The sequence below is a fragment of the Cynara cardunculus genome, assembly GCF_001531365.2.
Source record: "Cynara cardunculus var. scolymus isolate 2C chromosome LG 4, CcrdV1, whole genome shotgun sequence".
Taxonomy (NCBI): domain Eukaryota; kingdom Viridiplantae; phylum Streptophyta; class Magnoliopsida; order Asterales; family Asteraceae; genus Cynara; species Cynara cardunculus.
Window position 1 is genome coordinate 13,937,229 of NC_037531.1, and position 20,499 is coordinate 13,957,727.

General features: G+C 33.8%; 2 protein-coding genes across 2 annotated transcripts; one reads left to right on the forward strand and one right to left on the reverse strand.

Annotated features, from left to right (window-relative positions):
- Positions 1–3,971: 3,971 nt before the first annotated feature.
- Positions 3,972–6,434, reverse strand: LOC112510898 (agglutinin-like). The gene is made up of 5 exons (XM_025116251.1): positions 6,405–6,434; positions 5,998–6,219; positions 5,633–5,923; positions 5,196–5,423; positions 3,972–4,229 (listed from the first exon to the last, which is right to left on the reverse strand). Exons 1-5 carry the CDS (start codon positions 6,432–6,434, stop codon positions 3,972–3,974), a joined length of 1,029 nt encoding a protein of 342 aa, XP_024972019.1.
- A 3,168-nt stretch (positions 6,435–9,602) lies between these two features.
- LOC112511248 lies at positions 9,603–18,753 on the forward strand. The gene is made up of 16 exons (XM_025116788.1): positions 9,603–9,714; positions 11,022–11,230; positions 12,348–12,484; positions 12,566–12,676; positions 12,774–12,875; positions 13,049–13,157; positions 13,244–13,438; positions 13,982–14,150; positions 14,238–14,319; positions 14,398–14,491; positions 14,684–14,780; positions 16,123–16,216; positions 16,348–16,420; positions 16,959–17,132; positions 17,212–17,334; positions 17,842–18,753. The coding sequence occupies exons 1-16, from the start codon at positions 9,702–9,704 to the stop codon at positions 18,001–18,003; spliced, it is 1,944 nt and encodes a 647-aa protein (XP_024972556.1). The 5' UTR covers positions 9,603–9,701; the 3' UTR covers positions 18,004–18,753.
- Positions 18,754–20,499: the final 1,746 nt, after the last annotated feature.

Here is a 20,499-nt window from a genome sequence, read left to right on the forward strand (position 1 = left end):
TATTTTTTAAATATGTTTTAATTGATATACGATTATATGTGTTAATTTGATAAGGGTGTAAAATGAAAATTTTAAAAAGAAAAGATGTAAAGTAAATTAATTAATTAATTATAAGGGTATAAAGTGTAAATTTAAAATTAAATTTTTAAAAAATTTGATGAATGTGAGAGTGTGAGTGAGGAAAAGATGTGAGGGAGAGGCGGTGAGAAATGACGTAAGGGGGTGGAGATATCAACCCCAAATAATCCTTTGCTATCATTTTTTCAAATTAAAATTTTTAATTTAATTTTAGTACCTTTTTTATTATTAAAATTTAAAATAATTAATATCATAAATTGTATTAAAATAGAATCAAACCAAGTCTACAACCCAACTTTGCAAACAATTTAACAAGTTTGCAAATGTTACCACAATAAAATTAGTTTTATTTTAAGTATTATCTAAACGTCATAATAAAATGTTTTATAAGACTTAGGGACCGTTTACTAAATGCTTATTCGGGTAAACGCTTACCAAGTCATATTCCCTTACCGGATGGATATAGCAAGAACCAAGAATCTTACCTGGTAAGGACTGAAAGTCTTATCCGATAAGTGATGACGATGACTCTTACCACAGTTAATGTTTACCGGGTAAATTGTTACATATGATGTCGTTTTGGTAGACTAAAATCTTACCTGATAAGTAAGCGATAGAGTTGAATTTTACCGTTAAACGCTTACCGGGTACGTGTTTAAGTAAACGGCCCCTTAGATTTATGGAACTAAATCATAAAACGTCTTATTCACAAGTGTTATTGTAGACTAATTTATATGACGATTTTAGACATATTAACAATCTTTTTGAACATTTTTAAAATAAAGTGTCTTATTATCTTTTTTATATGAAACTTTTAATAAGTGTCTTATAAACTCATCTTTTCAAAGTCACTTGTGTTTACAGAACATCTTTTTCAAATAATATCGTACTAGTTGTGTACCCGCGCAATGCAGCGGGAGCCATGAATTTTAACGATTTTGAAGTTCCACTGGTTTTATAAGATAAGATTTAACGATGATATAGGTTACATTTGGTCTTTACATATTAATACAATTTGAATAAATAAGAGTTATGGTTCCAATTACAGACTATCGATGAAAAAAATTGTACGACAGTTTAAAATCCAACATATTTAAACGACTCCACAAATGTATTCGATTTACACCAAGAGCAAAGAACCAAAAAACTTGAGTTTTAAGATAAATACTCAAAACCAATAAAGAAAACTACAAAGTTGATAGATCATAAGCCATGAAAAGACAAAAAAAGATGGTTTTAGAATCAAATTTCAAATGCTTACCCTTTTTCTTGTCCAGAAACTCGGATTAAGATTGAATTAATACATGTATATATATATATTTCAAAAAAACCCAAGAACATATTAAATCAAAACATATTATACAGTGCAATTTAGACAGTCTAACCCCAAAATATATAGTATATATATAAATAAATAACTATAAAAGTATAAATCGTAAATATTAAAAATATTTTTTTACAATATATATAATATATAATAATATAATTAAGTCAAAAACTATTCAATATTTGACTCATTTTAAAGGTATTAACGAGACGATTATAATGGTGTAACTTGTTAAAATAAAAATGTATTTTTTTAAACATGTTTTAATTGATATACGATTATGTATGTTAATTTGATAAATGTTTAAAATGAAACATTTAAAAGTAAAAGACGTAAAGTAAATTAATTAATTAATTATAAGGGTATAAAGTGTAAATTTAAAATTATAATTTTAAAAAAATCAGTTGTGAGAGGGTGAGTGTACGTGAGGAGAGGAAGGGGTGAAAAAGTTAGTATAAAGGGTATTTTGGTCATTTAGTATTTTAAGACTTTAAGATTTTTACTAAATTTGCTTAATAAGATAGTATAGATAAAATAGTTAATATGACACTTTATATTAAAATCGTTCCTAAAAAGTTTGTTAAAACGCCTAAAAACGTGCTATATATCTATATTGTAACACTTTTAAATAAGACATTTTTTGGTTTGGTCCTATAAACTTAAATCCTATAAAAGATTATTTTGAACACTTCTATATTTTAGGCATTTTATAAAATCAATCTTGTTGTAGTGTATGATGATCGAAAAATCCTGTCGTTTAGGGGTGTTTAGAAAGTCAACTAATCTAATTGGAACGACCGATTCAATTAGAACCGACCGACCATAATTGGATATCCAATTAAAATTGGATCAAATAGGATTTAGAATTTCAACATCCAATTTAGATCGATCGGTTATTGGATGGCAGTCCAGAACCGACCACAACCGACCCACATCCAATTACTCATCTGATTATCATCTAGTTATCAATCCAATTAATTTGTTTTCAATTTGCTTAAATCTGAATTTGTTTTATGTTGGTTTTTGAATTTTTAGTCTCACTTGTGTTGGGTTTAACACATATTAATAATGTATAAATTTTTATTGATATTATGTTTGCATTTCATTTTAGTTAAACGTATAGGTTACCAAAAAAGTTTTACGATCAAATAATGATGACAGATAATCTAATTAATAAGAGAAAATTATTGAAAACTTTTTTGCAGCAACGATAAACTGATATGTTGGAGAATATGAATGATATTGATAGATATTTGACTGATGAATCTATCAATCTAAATACTCTGTCATTTTGTGTTGTACTTTAGTGGAAAGAAAATGCTTAGTTATAATATTTCGCTACAACTAACATTAGATTTTATAGGATGCTTAGAATGTCTAACCGTCCTAATATGATACTTTATAGGACGGAACAAGAAAAAATGTCTTATCTAAAAGAGTTGCAATATGTTTATAGAATGATTTTGGGCGTCTTAAAAAATTATATGACGCTTTTAAAATAAAATTCCGTGTTGATTATTTTATACGACATGAGTTGAAAAAGTGTCATATGAATAAAGGTGTCCTATAAATAGATGAGTTTACGGGACACTTTTAAAAATATTTCGATAAAATAACTAATACGACATTTAATTTAAAGATCATTCTAAAACACTTGTTTAAACGTCCAAAAACGTCCTATAAACTTATTCTAACATTTTTAGATAGAACGCTTTATAGTATGATCTATAAACTTAAGTTTATAAATTATTTCATTCGTCAAATTTTACGTAGCTGCTAACCCGCCAACCCAACTCAACCCGCAAGGGTTGGGTTGGATTATACTTTTGAATGGGTTGGGTTGGGTTGAGATTTTTCAAAACCGTCATAATTGGGTTGGGTTGCAAAAATGTTGTAAACCGCTAAACCCAACCCGCGTACACCCCTAGTTTTAGCAAAACAAGACCAGTTCATGAATTAGCTAGCTTATCCGCCTGCCACCAACTAGTATTTTAGTTACATGAGCTTATCAGCAAACACCACTTTATAAGCTACTTTGCCAAACATGGTCTTAATCCAAATTGGTTTATATGCTTTTTGCCGAGTATCTTCTCCACTTGATAATGTCATGCTTTTTTTTATTAACTTGTATATCCAACCGCTATGCGAGCTGACTAATCCCAGGATGACCATCTGCTTTGCAGATAGCCGGGAGTCACCGCATTTGAACCTTTGTGGCCACAAGGGGATTTTTATTTCTCCTTGGATTTGAACCTAAAACCTTCTAATACTTTTGACCTTTCAAGTCAAACTCAAATCAATTAGGCACCACATTTGTGGCTATAATTCCATGCTTATGATTGACAATAACATCAAAAGTCATGAATATCAACAAGGTTGCCAAGCTTCAAACATTTGAATGTACAAAATCTTGATTGTGGCCCTACAATGTTGTTCAAAGAATATCCCAATGGCACAATACACATCCAAGTATCCAACAAAAACCATAACCAAGTTTGATGCAATTACCACACCAAAAGGGTTATACATCCAGCTTCAAGTTCAAGTCGCAGCACTTCCATCGCCTTCAGAAATACTTCATATGAACACCGATTGCAGTTAAGAAACGATCATTCCACCCATGGAAACCGACAACTTTCCCAGGAGAAGCTGTTGAAGTGAAATAAGTATACCCTGCACCACTTTCTTCTCCATAAGGCCCATGTTTACTCTTGTTTGTGTGAAAAGTGATGGACGTTATAGCTTCCAACCCATTGTACCCCTCAATTGGTCCATAAAACCCTGAGATCCCAGTCAAATACTCGTCCGTAACATCCAAATTAACCTGCCAAGCTCAAGGTTAAGGTTTTGTCAACGACCTAGATTCATCATGAGGTTGACGAAACGCAAAAGGAGCATGAGTGTGTATATATATATATAGTTGGGTTCATGTGAGATCAAGAGTTTTTCGTGACACCCGTAAGATCAATTTATATTCATTGATCAACTTTATAAACTAATGATCTAATGGTCTAAAGTTGCATGGTGGCAATTTTGTGATTTTTGAGAAATCTCGTTGCAATTTTGTGATTATGAATGTTCAAATTGTAGATCTAATCCAATGGTTGAGAATTGGTCTCACAGGTCTCACGAAAAACCCTTGGTCTCACATGATCCCAAGTATATATATATATATATATATATATATATATAGGTTGGTTATTATACAACCTTTGACATTTATGCAACCAATACAATTCAATCTCAACTGTTCATTTCATTTGATTAATATGTAATTTGATAGAAGTTTTTATTGTTTTCTAATATAAAATATCGATCATAATTAATGAACCATATTCATCTTCCATAAATATTCAAATCATGATAAATGAATTCTTATCATTTCCATAAATATCTCAATATATTGGGTTGCATTGGTTGTACAAATGTGATGAGTTGTATTTGAAACAAACTCTCTCTTTCTCTCTCTCTCTCTCTCTCTCTCTCTCTCTCTATATATATATATATATATATATCCAAAGGTTTTTCGTGAGACTCGTAAGACCAATTCTCAACCTCTGGATTAGATCTACCATCTGAACGTTCATAATCACAAAATTTCCACGAGACTTCTCAAAAACCACAAAATTGTCACCGTGCAACTTTAGACCATTAAATCATTAGCTTATAAAGTTGATCAATGAACATAAATTGGTATTACAAGTCTCAAGAAAAACACTTGTTCTCACGTGAACCCAACCCTATATATATATATATATATATATATATTTGTGTGTGTGTGCGCTCATACCATTGTATCTCCACCTGTTCCTCCATGCATTGGTGACGAAACTGGTTTAGCATTTCCTTGAATATATTCAAATTGGATGGCATAAATCACATTCAAAGACTCTCCAATATGAACACAGACTCTTTTGACATTGGAGAAAACTCCATCGTCCCAAGGTTTGCCTCCAGAACCTCCCCAAGGTCCTGCCTCCCTTGGCATTGCCATTCTAGACATGCTACTACAACATAACTGTAGCAGAAAAAAAAGCAATCACAAGTATATAAGAAGATGTGTTAACTTCAAAACAACATGAATAATCAGTTTTCGTAGTTCTAAACCCTAAAGCAGATGACAGCCTACTAAATAGCCATCCAAATACCCATTAACGATAACAATATAGGTTATTAAGTAGATAAATGGTGAGCACCACAAACAGAAAAGACCAATTAGTGACGAACCTCAGGCATGGAATTGTCTTCAGATGTAGAGTTTCGACCAAATGCCAGTGACTCAGGCATCATATAAATCCCAACAGCATTAAGCTGGTATGGGTCCACACGGCCATGGAATCCAACAATCACACCACCTTTCCCATCAAATGAGAACCGAGTGCCGGTATCCGCACCATAAGGGCCATAATGGTTCTGATTTGTTACAAAGCATAATGATGTCACGAAGCCCGATTTGTTAGTGTTGCTAAAAGTCCCACTTATCGACGTTAAATATTCATTAGGGTAGTCGAGACATATCTGTAGAATTACAAAATGTAGTTCATTAGAGGCACATGTACATACACAAACTATATTCAGATAATATCTGGTACCGTATCAGTTTCAGCAACAGCTTCACCACCCTTTCTACCAAAAGATTGGCTTTCAGTTTCATCTGTACTGCAGTCGCTTTGGAGTTCGATGGAATAAATAAACCATCCATGTACAATGGTTATCTTTTTAATGAAGCCATTAGGCATATAAGTCCACGTTTTCCCCTCTGAACCACCCCATGGTCCAAGTGTTATGCATCCTTCAAAACTGGTTTTCGCTCCCTACAAACCATCCAAGTGTTACACTCTTTATCCATGAATAAGTTTCTGAAGCATTGGATAAGCTCCACATCACTTTATACCACATGATAAGTCCGTACCACCTTATGCATCAAATACAAAAAAAGAAAAAGATAATAACTGAATCTGAAACCCTACCATATTGAGATCTGAACTTAGAGTGTTACCCAACCTTCACCAGTATCTACGACCTGCATGCAACAATCAGCTTCAAATACGCTGCTTAAGCTTTGGGGGTGGTGCAGTACATATTTAGTTAAATAAACATCAGCTGATTTGGATGGATATGGGTTAAAAATGTGATTAATCAGAACCAAAAAGTAAGCATATATATATATATCTTGAGAATGAGAGGTGAACTTCACAGAACATTGGATGGAGTACACTGAATAAGACCATTATATTGTAACCTTTTCGCCTTCCTAAACTGGACTCTAATGGTGAAACAAACTTACAAGTAGCACAAATAAACTCCAACAAAGTTACAAGTTAATTACACCCTAAATGGAAAGAAGACCATCATCTGTGGGTAGACAACAGTGCTAACTTGAGCATTTTTATGAGTTTGCCATCGAATATATAAGTTAAAGTTTGACTATTTTTCACATTTCAAATGCCCAACTTCTGTTAATCTAAAAGGGAAACTAATGAGAGAAGTTGAAAGATACTGAAAGCTCCAGGAGAAAGGGGTATACGTAGGAAGAAGGAACCAGCTGCAGTCTGCACATGTGACCAGCAGAACGTAATTGAAGGAAAGGTGTGTCATCCTCGTCTATAGTGTATAGGGTTCTCCATCTTCAAAAAAATCAGCAATTTCAAAACAAAGAGACCTTTGGGCTTCTGAAGAAAACATTTAGGGGGTGTTTGAGATTATTTATAAAAACAATTTATTGACTTATTTCGGTATGGTATCGATAATAAGTATTTTTGAGTGTTTGAATAAACAACTTATACCGATAAATAATGAATTAAACATATAATATGCAAGCTGAACAAATGATTGTTTGAACACTTAAATAGAATCTCGTGGTATGGTGGAATCCCAATGAAAGATAAATAAGTCAAATAATTGATGAAAAATTTTAAATTCTATTTTCCTTATTTTTTTTTTGTTCTACTAAAATAAGATGTTAAGATTAAAAGTTTATGGAACATGACATATATAAGGGACATTACTAAATAAATCTGGTAGAAAAAATTTATTGATTAATTACAAAACTATAAAATACGTCATAAATTATAAAAACAATAGATTGATTGTCAAACAACAATAAAATATTTTGTAGAAACAAAAATAGATATCAATAGTCAATAAAAACAGTTAGAAGAAGATAACCAAATAGCAATAGTCAATAGAAGCAGAAATTGATAAAAATATTCAACAAAAATATATAGCAATAACAAACACATGATCTTAACATTGAATTGCTGAAACACGAAAACAGTCAAGTATATAGAGATAGCAATAGCCAAAATCATTGGACCTTGTTGGAGATAAGAAAATTAGAGAGACACTAAACAATAGCATATAATGAATGACCAATTAATTTTTTTTATATTTTATTCTCCAATATAACTAGTTGATATATTTTAGGGTCCTTATTATCTACTAAATTCTTTTTACCTATTATTATATGCTACCATTTTTTGGGTTTATTTAATTTATTAAATTCTTTTAGACTACTATTGTATTTTAAGATAATAATTTGAACCGCTGATATTTTTGAATCTGGACGTGCGCCCGTGCCATTCTCCCTAGAGACGGCCCTAAGAAGAAGACCAGAGGGGGCTCCCGAAGACGACCTAAGGGGAATGGGTAAGGTTAGGTTGACGGTAAAGGAACAAAAGTGGGGGTGAAGGTCGGGTAAGGGGTACATTAATGAGTCGTCAAAAAAAAAAGTCAAACGAAAAACCTAAAAAGTCAAAAAGGAGTTACAAAAACTGATACGTTAAAATGACATAAATACCCCTCGAGTTAACATATCTATTTAATAGAACTTAGGACAAAAAGTGACAGCCACAGTGATTAAAACTGTAATTAATTTAAAAGAGAACGAAACTTGACGGTGGATGACAACCATAAGGACAAAAAGTGTAATTTACTCTATTTTATAATTATGTTTTATGTATTTGTTAAAATAAAACATAATAAAATGATTAAAAACATAATAATGAAGTTAAGTTGTTGTACAAAGAGCTAGTTCTTAATTTGCCAAATACATGTATTATTTATATTATATTATAAAACATTTGAAACAAACTCTTTAAAAACTATCTTTTAAGCATAAAGTATTGTTTATTGATGTATATTACTTAAAATTTAAGATTACAAGTAGTTTTGTGTAAGTACAACTTATTAAAGCTTCATGTTTGAATTCCTGTAATTAACTGCAGATAAACATAATCAAATAGAGGATAAATATCTCATTTTAAATATAAAAAATCTAAAATATAATTATGATACTCATTGAATTCTAACAAACTACTTAATTATTATATTTATAAAAAATTATATTAATAAATCAAAAGTAAAAGAATGAATTAAAAAACCACAAAAAAGGAGTGAAATTTTAAATAGTTAGTTTGGTATTGATATTAATAATATTTTTTCAATTTTTTATGATATATCTTTATATTTATATTTTATTCAAAAATAAAAATATTACCGCTTTCTCAAAACCACATAAAAATGTATTATAACATCGACTGAGGCAAAAATAAAATAAAACGAAAAAGTAAAATTGAGATGTATTTCATTGCGCGGGTACCCTTCTAGTAGATACTCTAATACATTTAAGAAGATATATCATAAGAGATGGTTTTATTTACAAACTCAACAATTAATATAAATCATACAAACTAATTATTGAGTTTATTTATGATGACATGGATATCAATAAAAGATTATCAGAGTTCATTTATTATGATCAACGTTTAATATTAAAAAACAATCGCGATATATATTGAACCAAATATTCATTATAATAAATGAACGATTGAAGTTGATTTAAATGGTTTATACTAATGATTGAGTTTCTAAATAAAACTAAGGGGGTGTTTGGAATTGTTTATAAAAACAACTTATTGACTTATTACAATGTGGCACCGATAATAAACATTTTTTAGTGTTTGGATAAACAATTTATACCGACAACAAATCAATAATAAGAAGTTTTTGAAGAAGTTAAAGCTTTCTAACTTATAATAAATTGATAAATGCTTTTATAAAAAACATTAGTTATGTCAAATAAAGGAGTGAACACGAGGTTATGTTGTAAAATAGTAACAAATGGTATAATTTTATCAGATTACGTAAATACTCGAAATACAAAAACAGTAGGTACTGCCATTTTTTCTGTGCAATCGAGACGCGATCATCATCACCGACTGCAATATTATTCCCTTTCACTCGTTTGCGACGCCAACCCACCGGAGTCACACTCATTCATCTGCAACACCAAAACATGAATAACTCTGGTTTGTTTCCTCTTTCCTTTATCCAACCATTTTCAATTTCACTCACCTGCTTTACTTTCTTGCCGATTCACTCTTGTTCACTTTAAGTTGGATTATGGACTGCCTTCCTTGTAACTCGTTGTCTCTGAAGCTTTTACGATTGCTTTTATATGGTTTTTAGGGTTTTGTACTTGACATGTGTTTTTTGTCAGTGTCGTGAGGTTTGGTTGAGTGTTCACCCTGGCGTGTAGATGGATTGTTGTTGTACTTTGATGATTAGAATTTGTAGGTTGATAGTTTGTTAGCGTTGTGAAGATGAATCTACTAAAATTTGAGTTTGTTGATGGAGTTCACTGAGAAAATTTCATCTTGTATACGAGGAGCCAATGGATTACTTGTTTGTGCATTGGAAATTTTATTGGAATTGAAGTGGGATTATGGGGTTCGCCCCAATTTTTATATACAAGGTGCAAATTTTACATTATATCTGTAGATCATTTAATGGCATACCCAGGACAGGGTGTTTCCAAATTGGGCCTTTAAGATAGATGAGTTGCTGCTGCTGCTGTTTGTATGTTACGCTGAGGGGAGAATCGAACTTTAAGATATTTGAGGGTTAGATTCGTCTACAAATAGAGTAAAACCACATACATACCAAATACATACCAAATACATGTATATCAAGTTCCAATTATTTTGTCCACTTGTCACCTCATGTGTATTTTCTTGAACTTGCTTGCCTTTTTAGTTAATCTAAAGTTTACTCAGATCGCTCCCCTCAAGTAGGAAGTTTAGTCAAGCATGGTCAAGATTATTGTGAATGATGAAGTTGAGTTTTTGATTCAGAATTAAGCAATCATGACACATAATCTGTAATTAGCTTTTGTGCATTAATTTATATTGGATAGTTGTTTGTAAGGTTTGCATGTAATGGCTTACAATTGAATACACAATCTATTATTGACCACTAAGCATCTGATTTCACTGATTAATCGTCATGTCTTATAAACTTTTGTCTTACTAGTAGGCTCTACCTTCCTATTTCCGCATACACACATATACATGGCCAACTCTTTTGTTTGAAGAGTCATTTTCCGAAGCATAGTTCTATTCGTGGTCCTTGAAAATGTACATCTTCTGAAAGTTTTCATGCCTTGCATCTAGGAGATCTTAAATGCTACAGTAATATGCGTGAGTCTGAACTAATACTCAAAAAGAATTTTTTTCTGATCTACTTCCATGGCTTTTTGATTTCCTTAAACTCTTTGCAATGGCATGCTTTTCCACTTATAGTTGTTTGATGTATTGTTCTGTATACTATGCTACAGAGAGTCACCAAGACATGGTTCCTCCAGTTGAAGGCGTTGCTGGGGGTGGGACAGCATATGGATGGGGTGATGGTAGCTTACGAGCTCCAAGTCAATTGAGAGGGACAATTGATCCTACTAGAGTTCCATCTTCTGAACTGGTACATGTATGGTGCATGCCAAGCACTGCAAATGTAGGACCTCAAGAAATGCCTCGACAATTGGAGCCTGTAAGTGTCTAAGCACTTCCTTGGAACTTTGTTTTTGCGGTTTCCATTTGTAGCTTTCAAGTCATCCTTGGGTTTCTGCAGACTTATACATATATGTTAATGCGTATGCACCATAAGAGCTTACACTTTTTTTCTTCAAGGTTAGCTTTGGATTGTAAATTACATGCAAAACATGTGCATATTCCTATTCTTGTTTCATACAAGCATTATCAGATGATTATTTTCTTGCTTGGTTAATGGTAGGTGTTTCTTGATGGGTTATTGGTGCAAGCTAATATAAAGATAACGCATATTAGAAGCATTGGATTATTGAATAGTGAAGACCAACATGATTGCTAAAAGGATTTTGAGTTGGGTTCTCTCTTAAAACATCAGTATGAAAATTAATAGGCACCAGGCAGTGATAACAAAAGAGAAGCATTTCAAGCCAAGTGCAACCAAATTCAGATATCTGATTCAAGCATTTTCTGTATTGATGTGTTTTTTCAGTTCTTTCTACGGTTGTTTTTCTGCTGATGGAGCTTATAGATCCATACTTATTTGAAACATTGGAATATGAAATTGTTTTATCTTTGTCAGCATCGGCTGTTCTTCCAATTTCTTAATGGATTAATGGCATCTGTTGAAGTGTTGCCTCATGTATCTGTATAATTGCCAAGTTCTTTCAGTTATCTATTAGGATTGTTGGTATATCACATTATCAGTGATAAGTGACAACCATCATCATGAGTGCATGATAAACTGTTATTGCAAATATGATGATTCCTTATCACATGTAAATGTATGTTGCACCACTCACTACGTTTGATTGTGCTCTGGCTTGAGAGTGAAAAGGGCCATTTGTTATACTTTCTTTGTGTTTCACTTGTTCTTATACATACACCTTGTATTACTTAATAACCTAGTCTACAATATATGTACTACAAGCAACAATTAACCTGGTGTGTTATATATGTGTGCTTTTAAGGATGGATGTTAACTTCTTCCATTCAGTATTGATAGTAATATCTGTTTTTGATCTTCGATCGCCATTAGAGAAAGAATGAAATCGCGATATAGGTCTTGCTAATGCTGAAGTTCTGCACAGTTTCTCATTCTTCAAAATATTTGCTTGAAGGTATCTCTTTTAGCTGCAAGAAATGAGAGGGAAAGCATTCAAATTGCTATACGCCCGAAAGTTTCTTGGAGTGGATCCAGTAATGCTGGGGTTGTACAGATTCAGTGTACTGATCTCTGTTCTACTTCTGGTGACAGGTTAATATATTTTGATATGCATGTCATAATATATTTTTTTTTTTTAGATTAAAAATTATTACTAAGATTGATTGTAACCAGGTTGGTCATAGGTCAGTCAGTTACAATGCGACGCGTGGTCCCTATCTTGGGTGTTCCAGATGCACTTGTACCAGTTGATATGCCAGTCTCGCAGATAAACTTACTTCCAGGGTATTGACTACATCACTGTTGGAAGAATTGAATATTCTTTCATGTAGAGTTTTAGTCAAATGTATTCTAATTCTTCTATTATGGTTCTTTCCTTCAGAGAAACCTCTGCCATTTGGGTTTCAATTGATGTTCCAAGCACACAACCCCCTGGACAATATGATGGAGACTTTATTGTTACTGCTACCAAAGCAGATGCAGAGTGATTGCCTACCCTCTTTTTCAGTTAAATCTTAGTTGTTGAATGCAAACCTACAAATATCGGCTTGTTTACCTGTCTATGTGAAACTTACTATATTTAGATTGTTAATACTAATTACTGACCTAAATATTATACCTTGTTCGTCTATGTTAATTCAGTTTGACTCTTTGCAGATGTGCAGCACAATTTCTGGGTAAATCTGAGAAATATCAAGTATACAGGGAACTCAGAGATTGTCTTGATGTCATTGAGCCAATTGATGGAAAAGCAGTCGAAGAAGTGGTAAGATTGGAACTATTTCTATGCAACATTTTGTGTCAACACCATTGTAATGAACTGTTCATGAAGTCTTACTTTTTTTACGTCAGGTAGAAAGAGTGAAATCTGCTACTACGACTTTGAGAAGAGTTCTGCTGTCACCTTCTTTTTCTGATTTCTTTTCAGAGAATGGGCCAGCAGATATGATGGATGAAGATGCAAACCTTTCAATACGTTTGAAACTAAGTTTGACCATCTGGGACTTTGTTCTTCCGACAACACCTTCGCTTCCTGCCGTCATTGGTGTATCCTAGATTATTCATTTCAATTTCATGACTAAATTTTGGTATCTTGGACTTCCTGAAGTTTGACAAGACTGTCAAAATATCTGGACTCCTATTGTTCTCTAAAGTGTCCTTATCTCCAAGTTGATGTGCAATTACCATGATGCTCTATATGTAGTCCTGGGGTCAATTATCCACCTCTCATGATCCTATTATTTAAGTAATAAACATAAAAGTATGGCTTTCTTATTGGGATATATGTTTCTATATATTAGTTTGGTACGTCCACAACTTTTTTGAGAAATTAGAAGCTCATTTAACGACTTGATTAAGTAAAGTTAGCTAATACAAGATTCTAATATGTGATATAAATCATGATTCTAAAACCACAAGGTAGGCATGATGTTATTTAATATTTGTAACATGCTTTTAAATTTTCTACAATACTTTTGCAACTGCAATTCAGATTAGAGTGCATGCACCCATAGGATTCACTGGGTAGTGGTACTTTTCCTTTCCTCTGAAGTGAATGTCTATGTCCTTTGGTCCTTAATGACATTTAAGATTTCTGATACTGTAATTGAAGATCGTTTTGGTGTTGAACATGGGAGTGCTGAATGGTATGATGCTCTAGAACAACATTTTAAGTGGCTACTTCAATATAAAATCAGTCCTTACTTCTGCAAATGGGGTAACAGCATGCGTGTTTTGACTTACACCTCTCCATGGCCTGGTATAATCATTCAAGCAATCAGCTTCTTTTGGTTAATATCATTCGGTAGTGAGGATACTGATCACTCTTGCTCTTTCTATTGTGTAGCTGATCATCCAAAATCAGATGAATTTTTCTCAGATCCTCGTCTTGCAGCTTATGCTGTGCCATATAGTCCTGTAGTTCCTAGGTATGTCGTAGATGCCTGAAGTGCTGTTTGGTGTATCATGATTTTGATCATGTATCATTGTCATCCTTGATTTTGCAGTGGTGATTTAGCAAACGATTACCTGCAGAAGGAAGTTGAGGTTTTGAGATCAAAAAGTCATTGGAAGAAAGCCTACTTTTACTTGTGGGATGAGGTATCAACAGTTGAAGCAATTATCCAAACACGTTTATTTTGAGTGTTTTCTGCTTAGAAACCTTTGGAGTGCCACAACAAAAGACAACTGTGGAGATGGACGGCTATTGTGTCCTTTTGATGTGACCCCTGTATCTATGTTATATCCATCTTATTGGTTTGTTTGAATACGGAACATATGTCATTCTTGCAGCCGCTTAATGTGCAACAATATGATGCTATTCGCCACCAAGCTAGTGAGATTCATGCATATGCACCTGATGCCCGTGTATTGACTACATACTACTCCGGTAAGAGCATCTCTAATTGGAGTTTGAATGCTTGCTTCAAGTCACAGTTGACTTTGCCTTGATGTTTAGGTTCTAGTTCAGTTCCTGTTGAACATATCAAATATAGTTATGATGACCAGCTACTATAGTTTCTGGTTATTTTATTCATTAAGCCAAGTCCATCCCCTCTTTTTTTACTGTACAAATTCCTACCAATATAAATGGGAACTGATATTAAATATACAAATTATTTGTTTGCTACATATATTATGCATGCATCAATTTCAGTATTTTTGTTCTAATCTTTGGTCTATGAGGATCTACTTTTCGGTAATGTAGATTGACATCTAAAGTTGGCCATATTGTTCCTGGCTTGAATCATCTTAATATGTCCCCATATCCATATAATTTGGCATGGAGTTCGTAGTACTACAATTGCTTTGGGAATAACTAGACTTGCTTTTGATCAGGCTTGTTGAAGAATCAAGTTCTTTTTTTCTTTTACATTCCTTATACATGAGGTACTTTCTGAATAATAAATTTTAGGCATTAAACTAAAAGATGTTGATCAGCTGAAGCTTTGCATGATATGCTATTTCTTTAACTGGAAGAATGTTTTTATTCGTTAATTTTATGAAAAAGCTTACAAGTCTTTTCTATTACCACTCACTCAACAGAAAACAAAGATTTCTACCTGCTGTGTTGTGCTTCATCTTTTAGCCATAATCATACCACATTTAGTTTGAAAACCATATTTGCAGTGACAGTGATCATGTCGGTGAAGTATTTATGGTAGATATCAGTTCAGTAAATTATTGAATGTTTATCATGCACTTTGGTATACTGTTAACTAGAATTTTAGGAAAAATCCATTTGTGTTGCTTATAGAAGAACAAGGCATGTAGGTAGCCCAATAGAAACACAATGATGTATTGATATATGTTTATTAATCTTGAAATGGATAGAAGTTAGAGGTTATTGGATTCACATGATGACTTTTCTTGTCCCATGCTTCTTTGAGCAACATTTGTCCCCTTACTTGGTCTCCTTTTTACATTTCTCAAGCTTCAAGCTATCCTAGTTGTGAAAGTAATATAAACCCCGTATCTTAGGATAAAAATTGAACTCGAATGTTGATTTGTGGATGTATGAATTTTCCTGACAACAAATCAAGTTTTTAGTGATCTACATTGTGTTTGACAGTAGAATTGTGCTTTGGTAAAATTTAATATTTCTTATGCCTCTGGTTATTTGGTGGATATTTTTACCTGCAAACATCATAACATCATTATCCTTTTCTGGTGAATGACTGCCCCACCCTGATGCTAGAGATGATCTGAGACTACTTTCTAGCTTTATTCAGGTCCAAGTGATGCACCTCTTGCTCCAAATAATTTTGAGGCTTTTCTGAAAGTACCAGGGTTCCTACGCCCTCATACACAAATATACTGTACAAGGTAATAACACTGTGATTAGCCATCAACTTATAAACAGCAATAGACACCTGAGTTAATTTCTTTTTCTTCTCCTGCTTGGTATTCATTAGCATACCCAAAACAAGGTTTAATGGGTATTTTTTCATTTGCAGCGAATGGGTGATTGGTAACCGGGAGGACCTGGTGAAGGATATCATTGCAGAGATAAAGACAGACAATGATGAGGTATCTCTTTATGCATTTTCCCCCAACAGCTTGAGATACATACTGTTTGATGTTTATCATCACCTGTATACACAGTTACGCACACACATATTTCTCAACATATTGTGGCTAAAAATTCTACAACTTTATCGTGCAAGTGTTGATTGATGGTCTGTCAGAGATGTGTTATATGAGTGGATTAATTCTTAAGATAAGCTGGATGGGGGGTGGGGCAATCCAAATTGATTTTGCCATTTTACCATGCTTCAACACATGAAAGGACACCATGAACTCAATTAGGTGATAATATCGATAAGAAAATACTGTGGCTAGCCAAACTAGCAAGGGTAGAGAACGCTGTTTCTGTGAATATCCCTCTGCTTGCTCAAAAGTTGAGACTAGATGGTCAAAAAGTTTTCTTTTAAGGTTGCGAGGATTTTGTAAAGATATTGGGGAGCATAAGGCATATGAGAAAAACACTAGAAAAAGAGTGCATTCTTGATTATTCGCTTGTAGCAGACTAGCAGCATGCGAATGACTTCATGGGTCATATTAACAGGAATGGTGGACATATGTGTGCATGGGACCATCTGATCCTCATCCTAACTGGCACCTGGGTATGCGGGGTACACAGCATCGTGCAGTCATGTGGCGCGTATGGAAAGAAGGTGGAACTGGCTTTCTATATTGGGGTGCCAATTGCTACGAGAAGGCCACCGTTGCCAGTGCAGAGGTATGATGCCACGTCATCTCTCACCTATCTTTACTTTCCATTTTTCCTTCCGTTGTAAATTTCGGGTGTATATGGACAGATCAAATTCAGGCGTGGGCTTCCCCCAGGTGATGGAGTATTGTTTTATCCTGGTGAAGTTTTCTCATCCTCACATGAACCCGTGGCTTCTCTTAGGCTAGAGCGGCTTTTGAGTGGCTTGCAGGTTAGCATATTCTCTCCTTCCAGTCTCATGCTTTTAAACCTAAACGATCACTTTTGCAACATAGACCGTGAAAATGTGCAAGAAGCGTGCATGATGATGCTATATTTAATTATTTATGTTTGAAAAATATCTAACACGCGAGGTTGTTTGCGACACGTCTTAACAAACTTATAAGAAGTTATCCTAATTCTTCAAATGTTCTATTATTTCACTGAGAAATTATTATCTTTCATCTCTTTTCTGTCAAACTTCCGTCAAACTTCAGAACCAATTTTCTTTCGCAAAATCCTTTTACTCAAAACCTTTTTACAAGATGGCGGTCTTCATGGAAAGAGCTTCACTACGCACGTCCAACCCTCTTTAGACCTTACTCCGTGTGGGATTCATTGGGCTCATTTGGTTTCTAAAGTGGTTCATGCCATGCTTGGGCGAGCCTAAGTATTCAATTAATTCGGCTAGTATAATTATGAAAATTGACCATTTGCATATGTTATTGGTGTTTGATAGGACATTGAGTACCTGAAGCTCTTCAGCTCGAGATATGGTAGGGACGAAGGACTTGCAATTCTAGAAAAAACGGGTATGTATCAAGGCCCAGAGCGTTACACTGTCGACCATGCCCCAATAGACATGATGCGGGGTGAGATTTTCAGAACATGTCGTTTGTAGAACTAGGTTTCTTTTGTAATGTTATAAAAAAAATGCTGAGAATCAAAGTCAAATCACAGCTGCAAACAATGGTCATGTTTTTCTCTAAGACATGACACATTTTCAATGATGATCCAAGGTTTCAAAGTGCTTTTGTTTGTTTTGCTAAATGTAGTACTACTACTCCTGCATAGGGCTTCATCTGGTATTTCTGCATACCAGTAGAGGTGTGGGTGTAATCCATATTGATTTAGGTCCAGCGGGTTCGAGCCTGTGTCCTCTGTCAATGGCCGTGGGACTGGTACAGTGGAGGCGCTCCAGAGTGTGGCGTCTACCATCTTTATCGTGCCATGTCACGACTTCATAGAAAGATGGCTCCCCGTCATTATTAGTTAGTTTTCTATCTCTATTGAAGCGCTTGTGTATATGAACTACATAAATTTTTCGCCTTTCGGTTAGTGGGTGTGACGTTATTCAGAGAGAGTATTTATTTGGCATTTTCACTACATAATAAGTGCATGTTTTACCTGACACAAAGTCTAACAAGTATTTGACAAAAAAATTGATTATCAGCAACTTCAACCGATTCTACATGGAATCTGTCTTCAAGGACATCAAAGTGAGGCGGGTATTTTTTGCCTCATTCAATGGCTAAGGCTAGCGCCGCTCCCAGGGGAGGGGGTCCGAAATTGAACCCGAGACCTGCCTTGTATTAATCGAGTACTTGTATATCTTGTAGTATAAATAGATTTAATATATCTTGTACTATACAATAGGTGGATCTTGTGATATGAAATAAGGGTATGTTTGTTAGCAGCTTAATGAGACTCAACTTATTCGGTTAACTATACATAATTGTTTGGTAGTGGCTTAATAATATAGAAAGTTGCTTATTCGGTAAGCTTTTAGGGCGATTTTTATGCAGAAAATCAAGTTTTTTTTAACATGCCCCTTTTTAGTTAAAAAAACACTCATTTTATCCACAAAAAATTCTTCCAACCAAAAATCTAACCAATCTATACAGACAAATTAATCCACGTAGATATCTTTATCCATAGAGAATTTAATGGATAACCAACCAAACAACCTCCGACAGTATGTTATGTTAAAGATAAAGTATTTAAATTTAAAATCTTAAAAAAATACATCATCCAATTAAAATATTTAATAAATTTATCTCCTAATAAATTGAAACCAATATTGAGTTCATTTCGTTTCGAGAATCAATATACAAAACTTCTACTTCATGCTCTTCCTTAGGTCTCATTCCGAAACCATCGTTGACTTTGGTGCAGGTTTGTTTTCGTGAGTTCAGGTTGGCTCTTTCTACCATGTTCAGTCGATGTGGTTTCTGTTTGGCTCGTTGCCACTGACTCCGTTCTAGTCGAAAGTCACTGAAGAGGATGGTTTGTGTAAGTTGTTTTTGTTCTTTCGTGTTGCCGTTTGCAAGGCTTCGTTCTTTTTCGTCGTTTAGTCAATTCTTATTTAATAAATTCTTCAAAAAAATTAAGTGTTTATATGAATTTTTTTTAATTAACCTGGATATCCAACCCGCTATGCGAGCCGACTAATCCCAGAACAACCACCTACTTTATAGATAGCCCGGAGTCACTGCATTTGAACCTCCGTGACCACAAGGAGATTTTTATCCCTCATTGGATTTGAACCTGGGACCTCCTGGTACTTTTGACATTTAGAGTCAAACTCAAACCAATCAAACACTACCGTTGTGGTTAAGTGTTTATATGAATTATTTAGTAGATAAGTGGCTAATTTTGTTGACATATTATAATGGTGGTGTGATAATGAGGTGGGCATTTTTCTTGTCTATGGTTTTGCATAAATGAATAAAGATTGAACCCCACACCTCTTTGGATGGGATTTTCACACCCAACCACTTTTAACTTCATTCCAATTTTGATTTTGGTTTCTATTAATCATTTAATTCCAAGTGGGTTTCAAATTATTTGTTGCAATCAATATGATTAAAACATATTTGTGATGTAATTTAGAGATAATATTTTTTATTTATGTAGTTTTGAAATTACAAGATAACCATTATGGTTTGTAAAAACGTTCGAATTATTCCTTTTTAACCACAAAGGTGGTGTCTGATTGGTTTGAACTTGGCTCCAAAGGCCAAAAGTACCAGGAGGTCTCAGTTTCAAATCCAATGAGGAATAGAAATCCCCTTGTAGCCACGGAGGTTCAAATGCGGTGACTCTGGGCTATCTGCAAAGCAAGTGGTCACTCTGGGATTAGTCGGCTCGCATAGCGGGTTGGATATCCAAGTTAATAAAAAAAACGTTCGAATTTGATTCTTCCTTCTAACAGTTGTTAAAGAATTCCTTTAAATGAGGAGTATTTTCGTCTTCTTTTTTTTTCAATTTTTTGCCTTTTACCAATCAAAATCGATTTTATGATTTTGGTCTTACGGGTTTTGACTGGTTAAAAGGCAAAAAATCGATAAAAGTACAAAAATGTTTCTCATTAACGGAATTTTTAACGACCATTAGA

Coding starts and splice junctions, on each gene's coding strand:
- LOC112510898 (XM_025116251.1), bottom strand. CDS start 6,434: ATGCAGGTCGTAGATACTGGTGAAGGTTGG. Junction 5,924..5,997: donor CTGTTGCTGAAACTGATACG/GTACCAGATATT, acceptor GTAATTCTACAG/ATATGTCTCGACTACCCTAA. Junction 5,424..5,632: donor AAGACAATTCCATGCCTGAG/GTTCGTCACTAA, acceptor TTTCTGCTACAG/TTATGTTGTAGTAGCATGTC.
- LOC112511248 (XM_025116788.1), top strand. Junction 14,320..14,397: donor TATAGTCCTGTAGTTCCTAG/GTATGTCGTAGA, acceptor TTGATTTTGCAG/TGGTGATTTAGCAAACGATT. Junction 17,133..17,211: donor CCACCGTTGCCAGTGCAGAG/GTATGATGCCAC, acceptor GTATATGGACAG/ATCAAATTCAGGCGTGGGCT.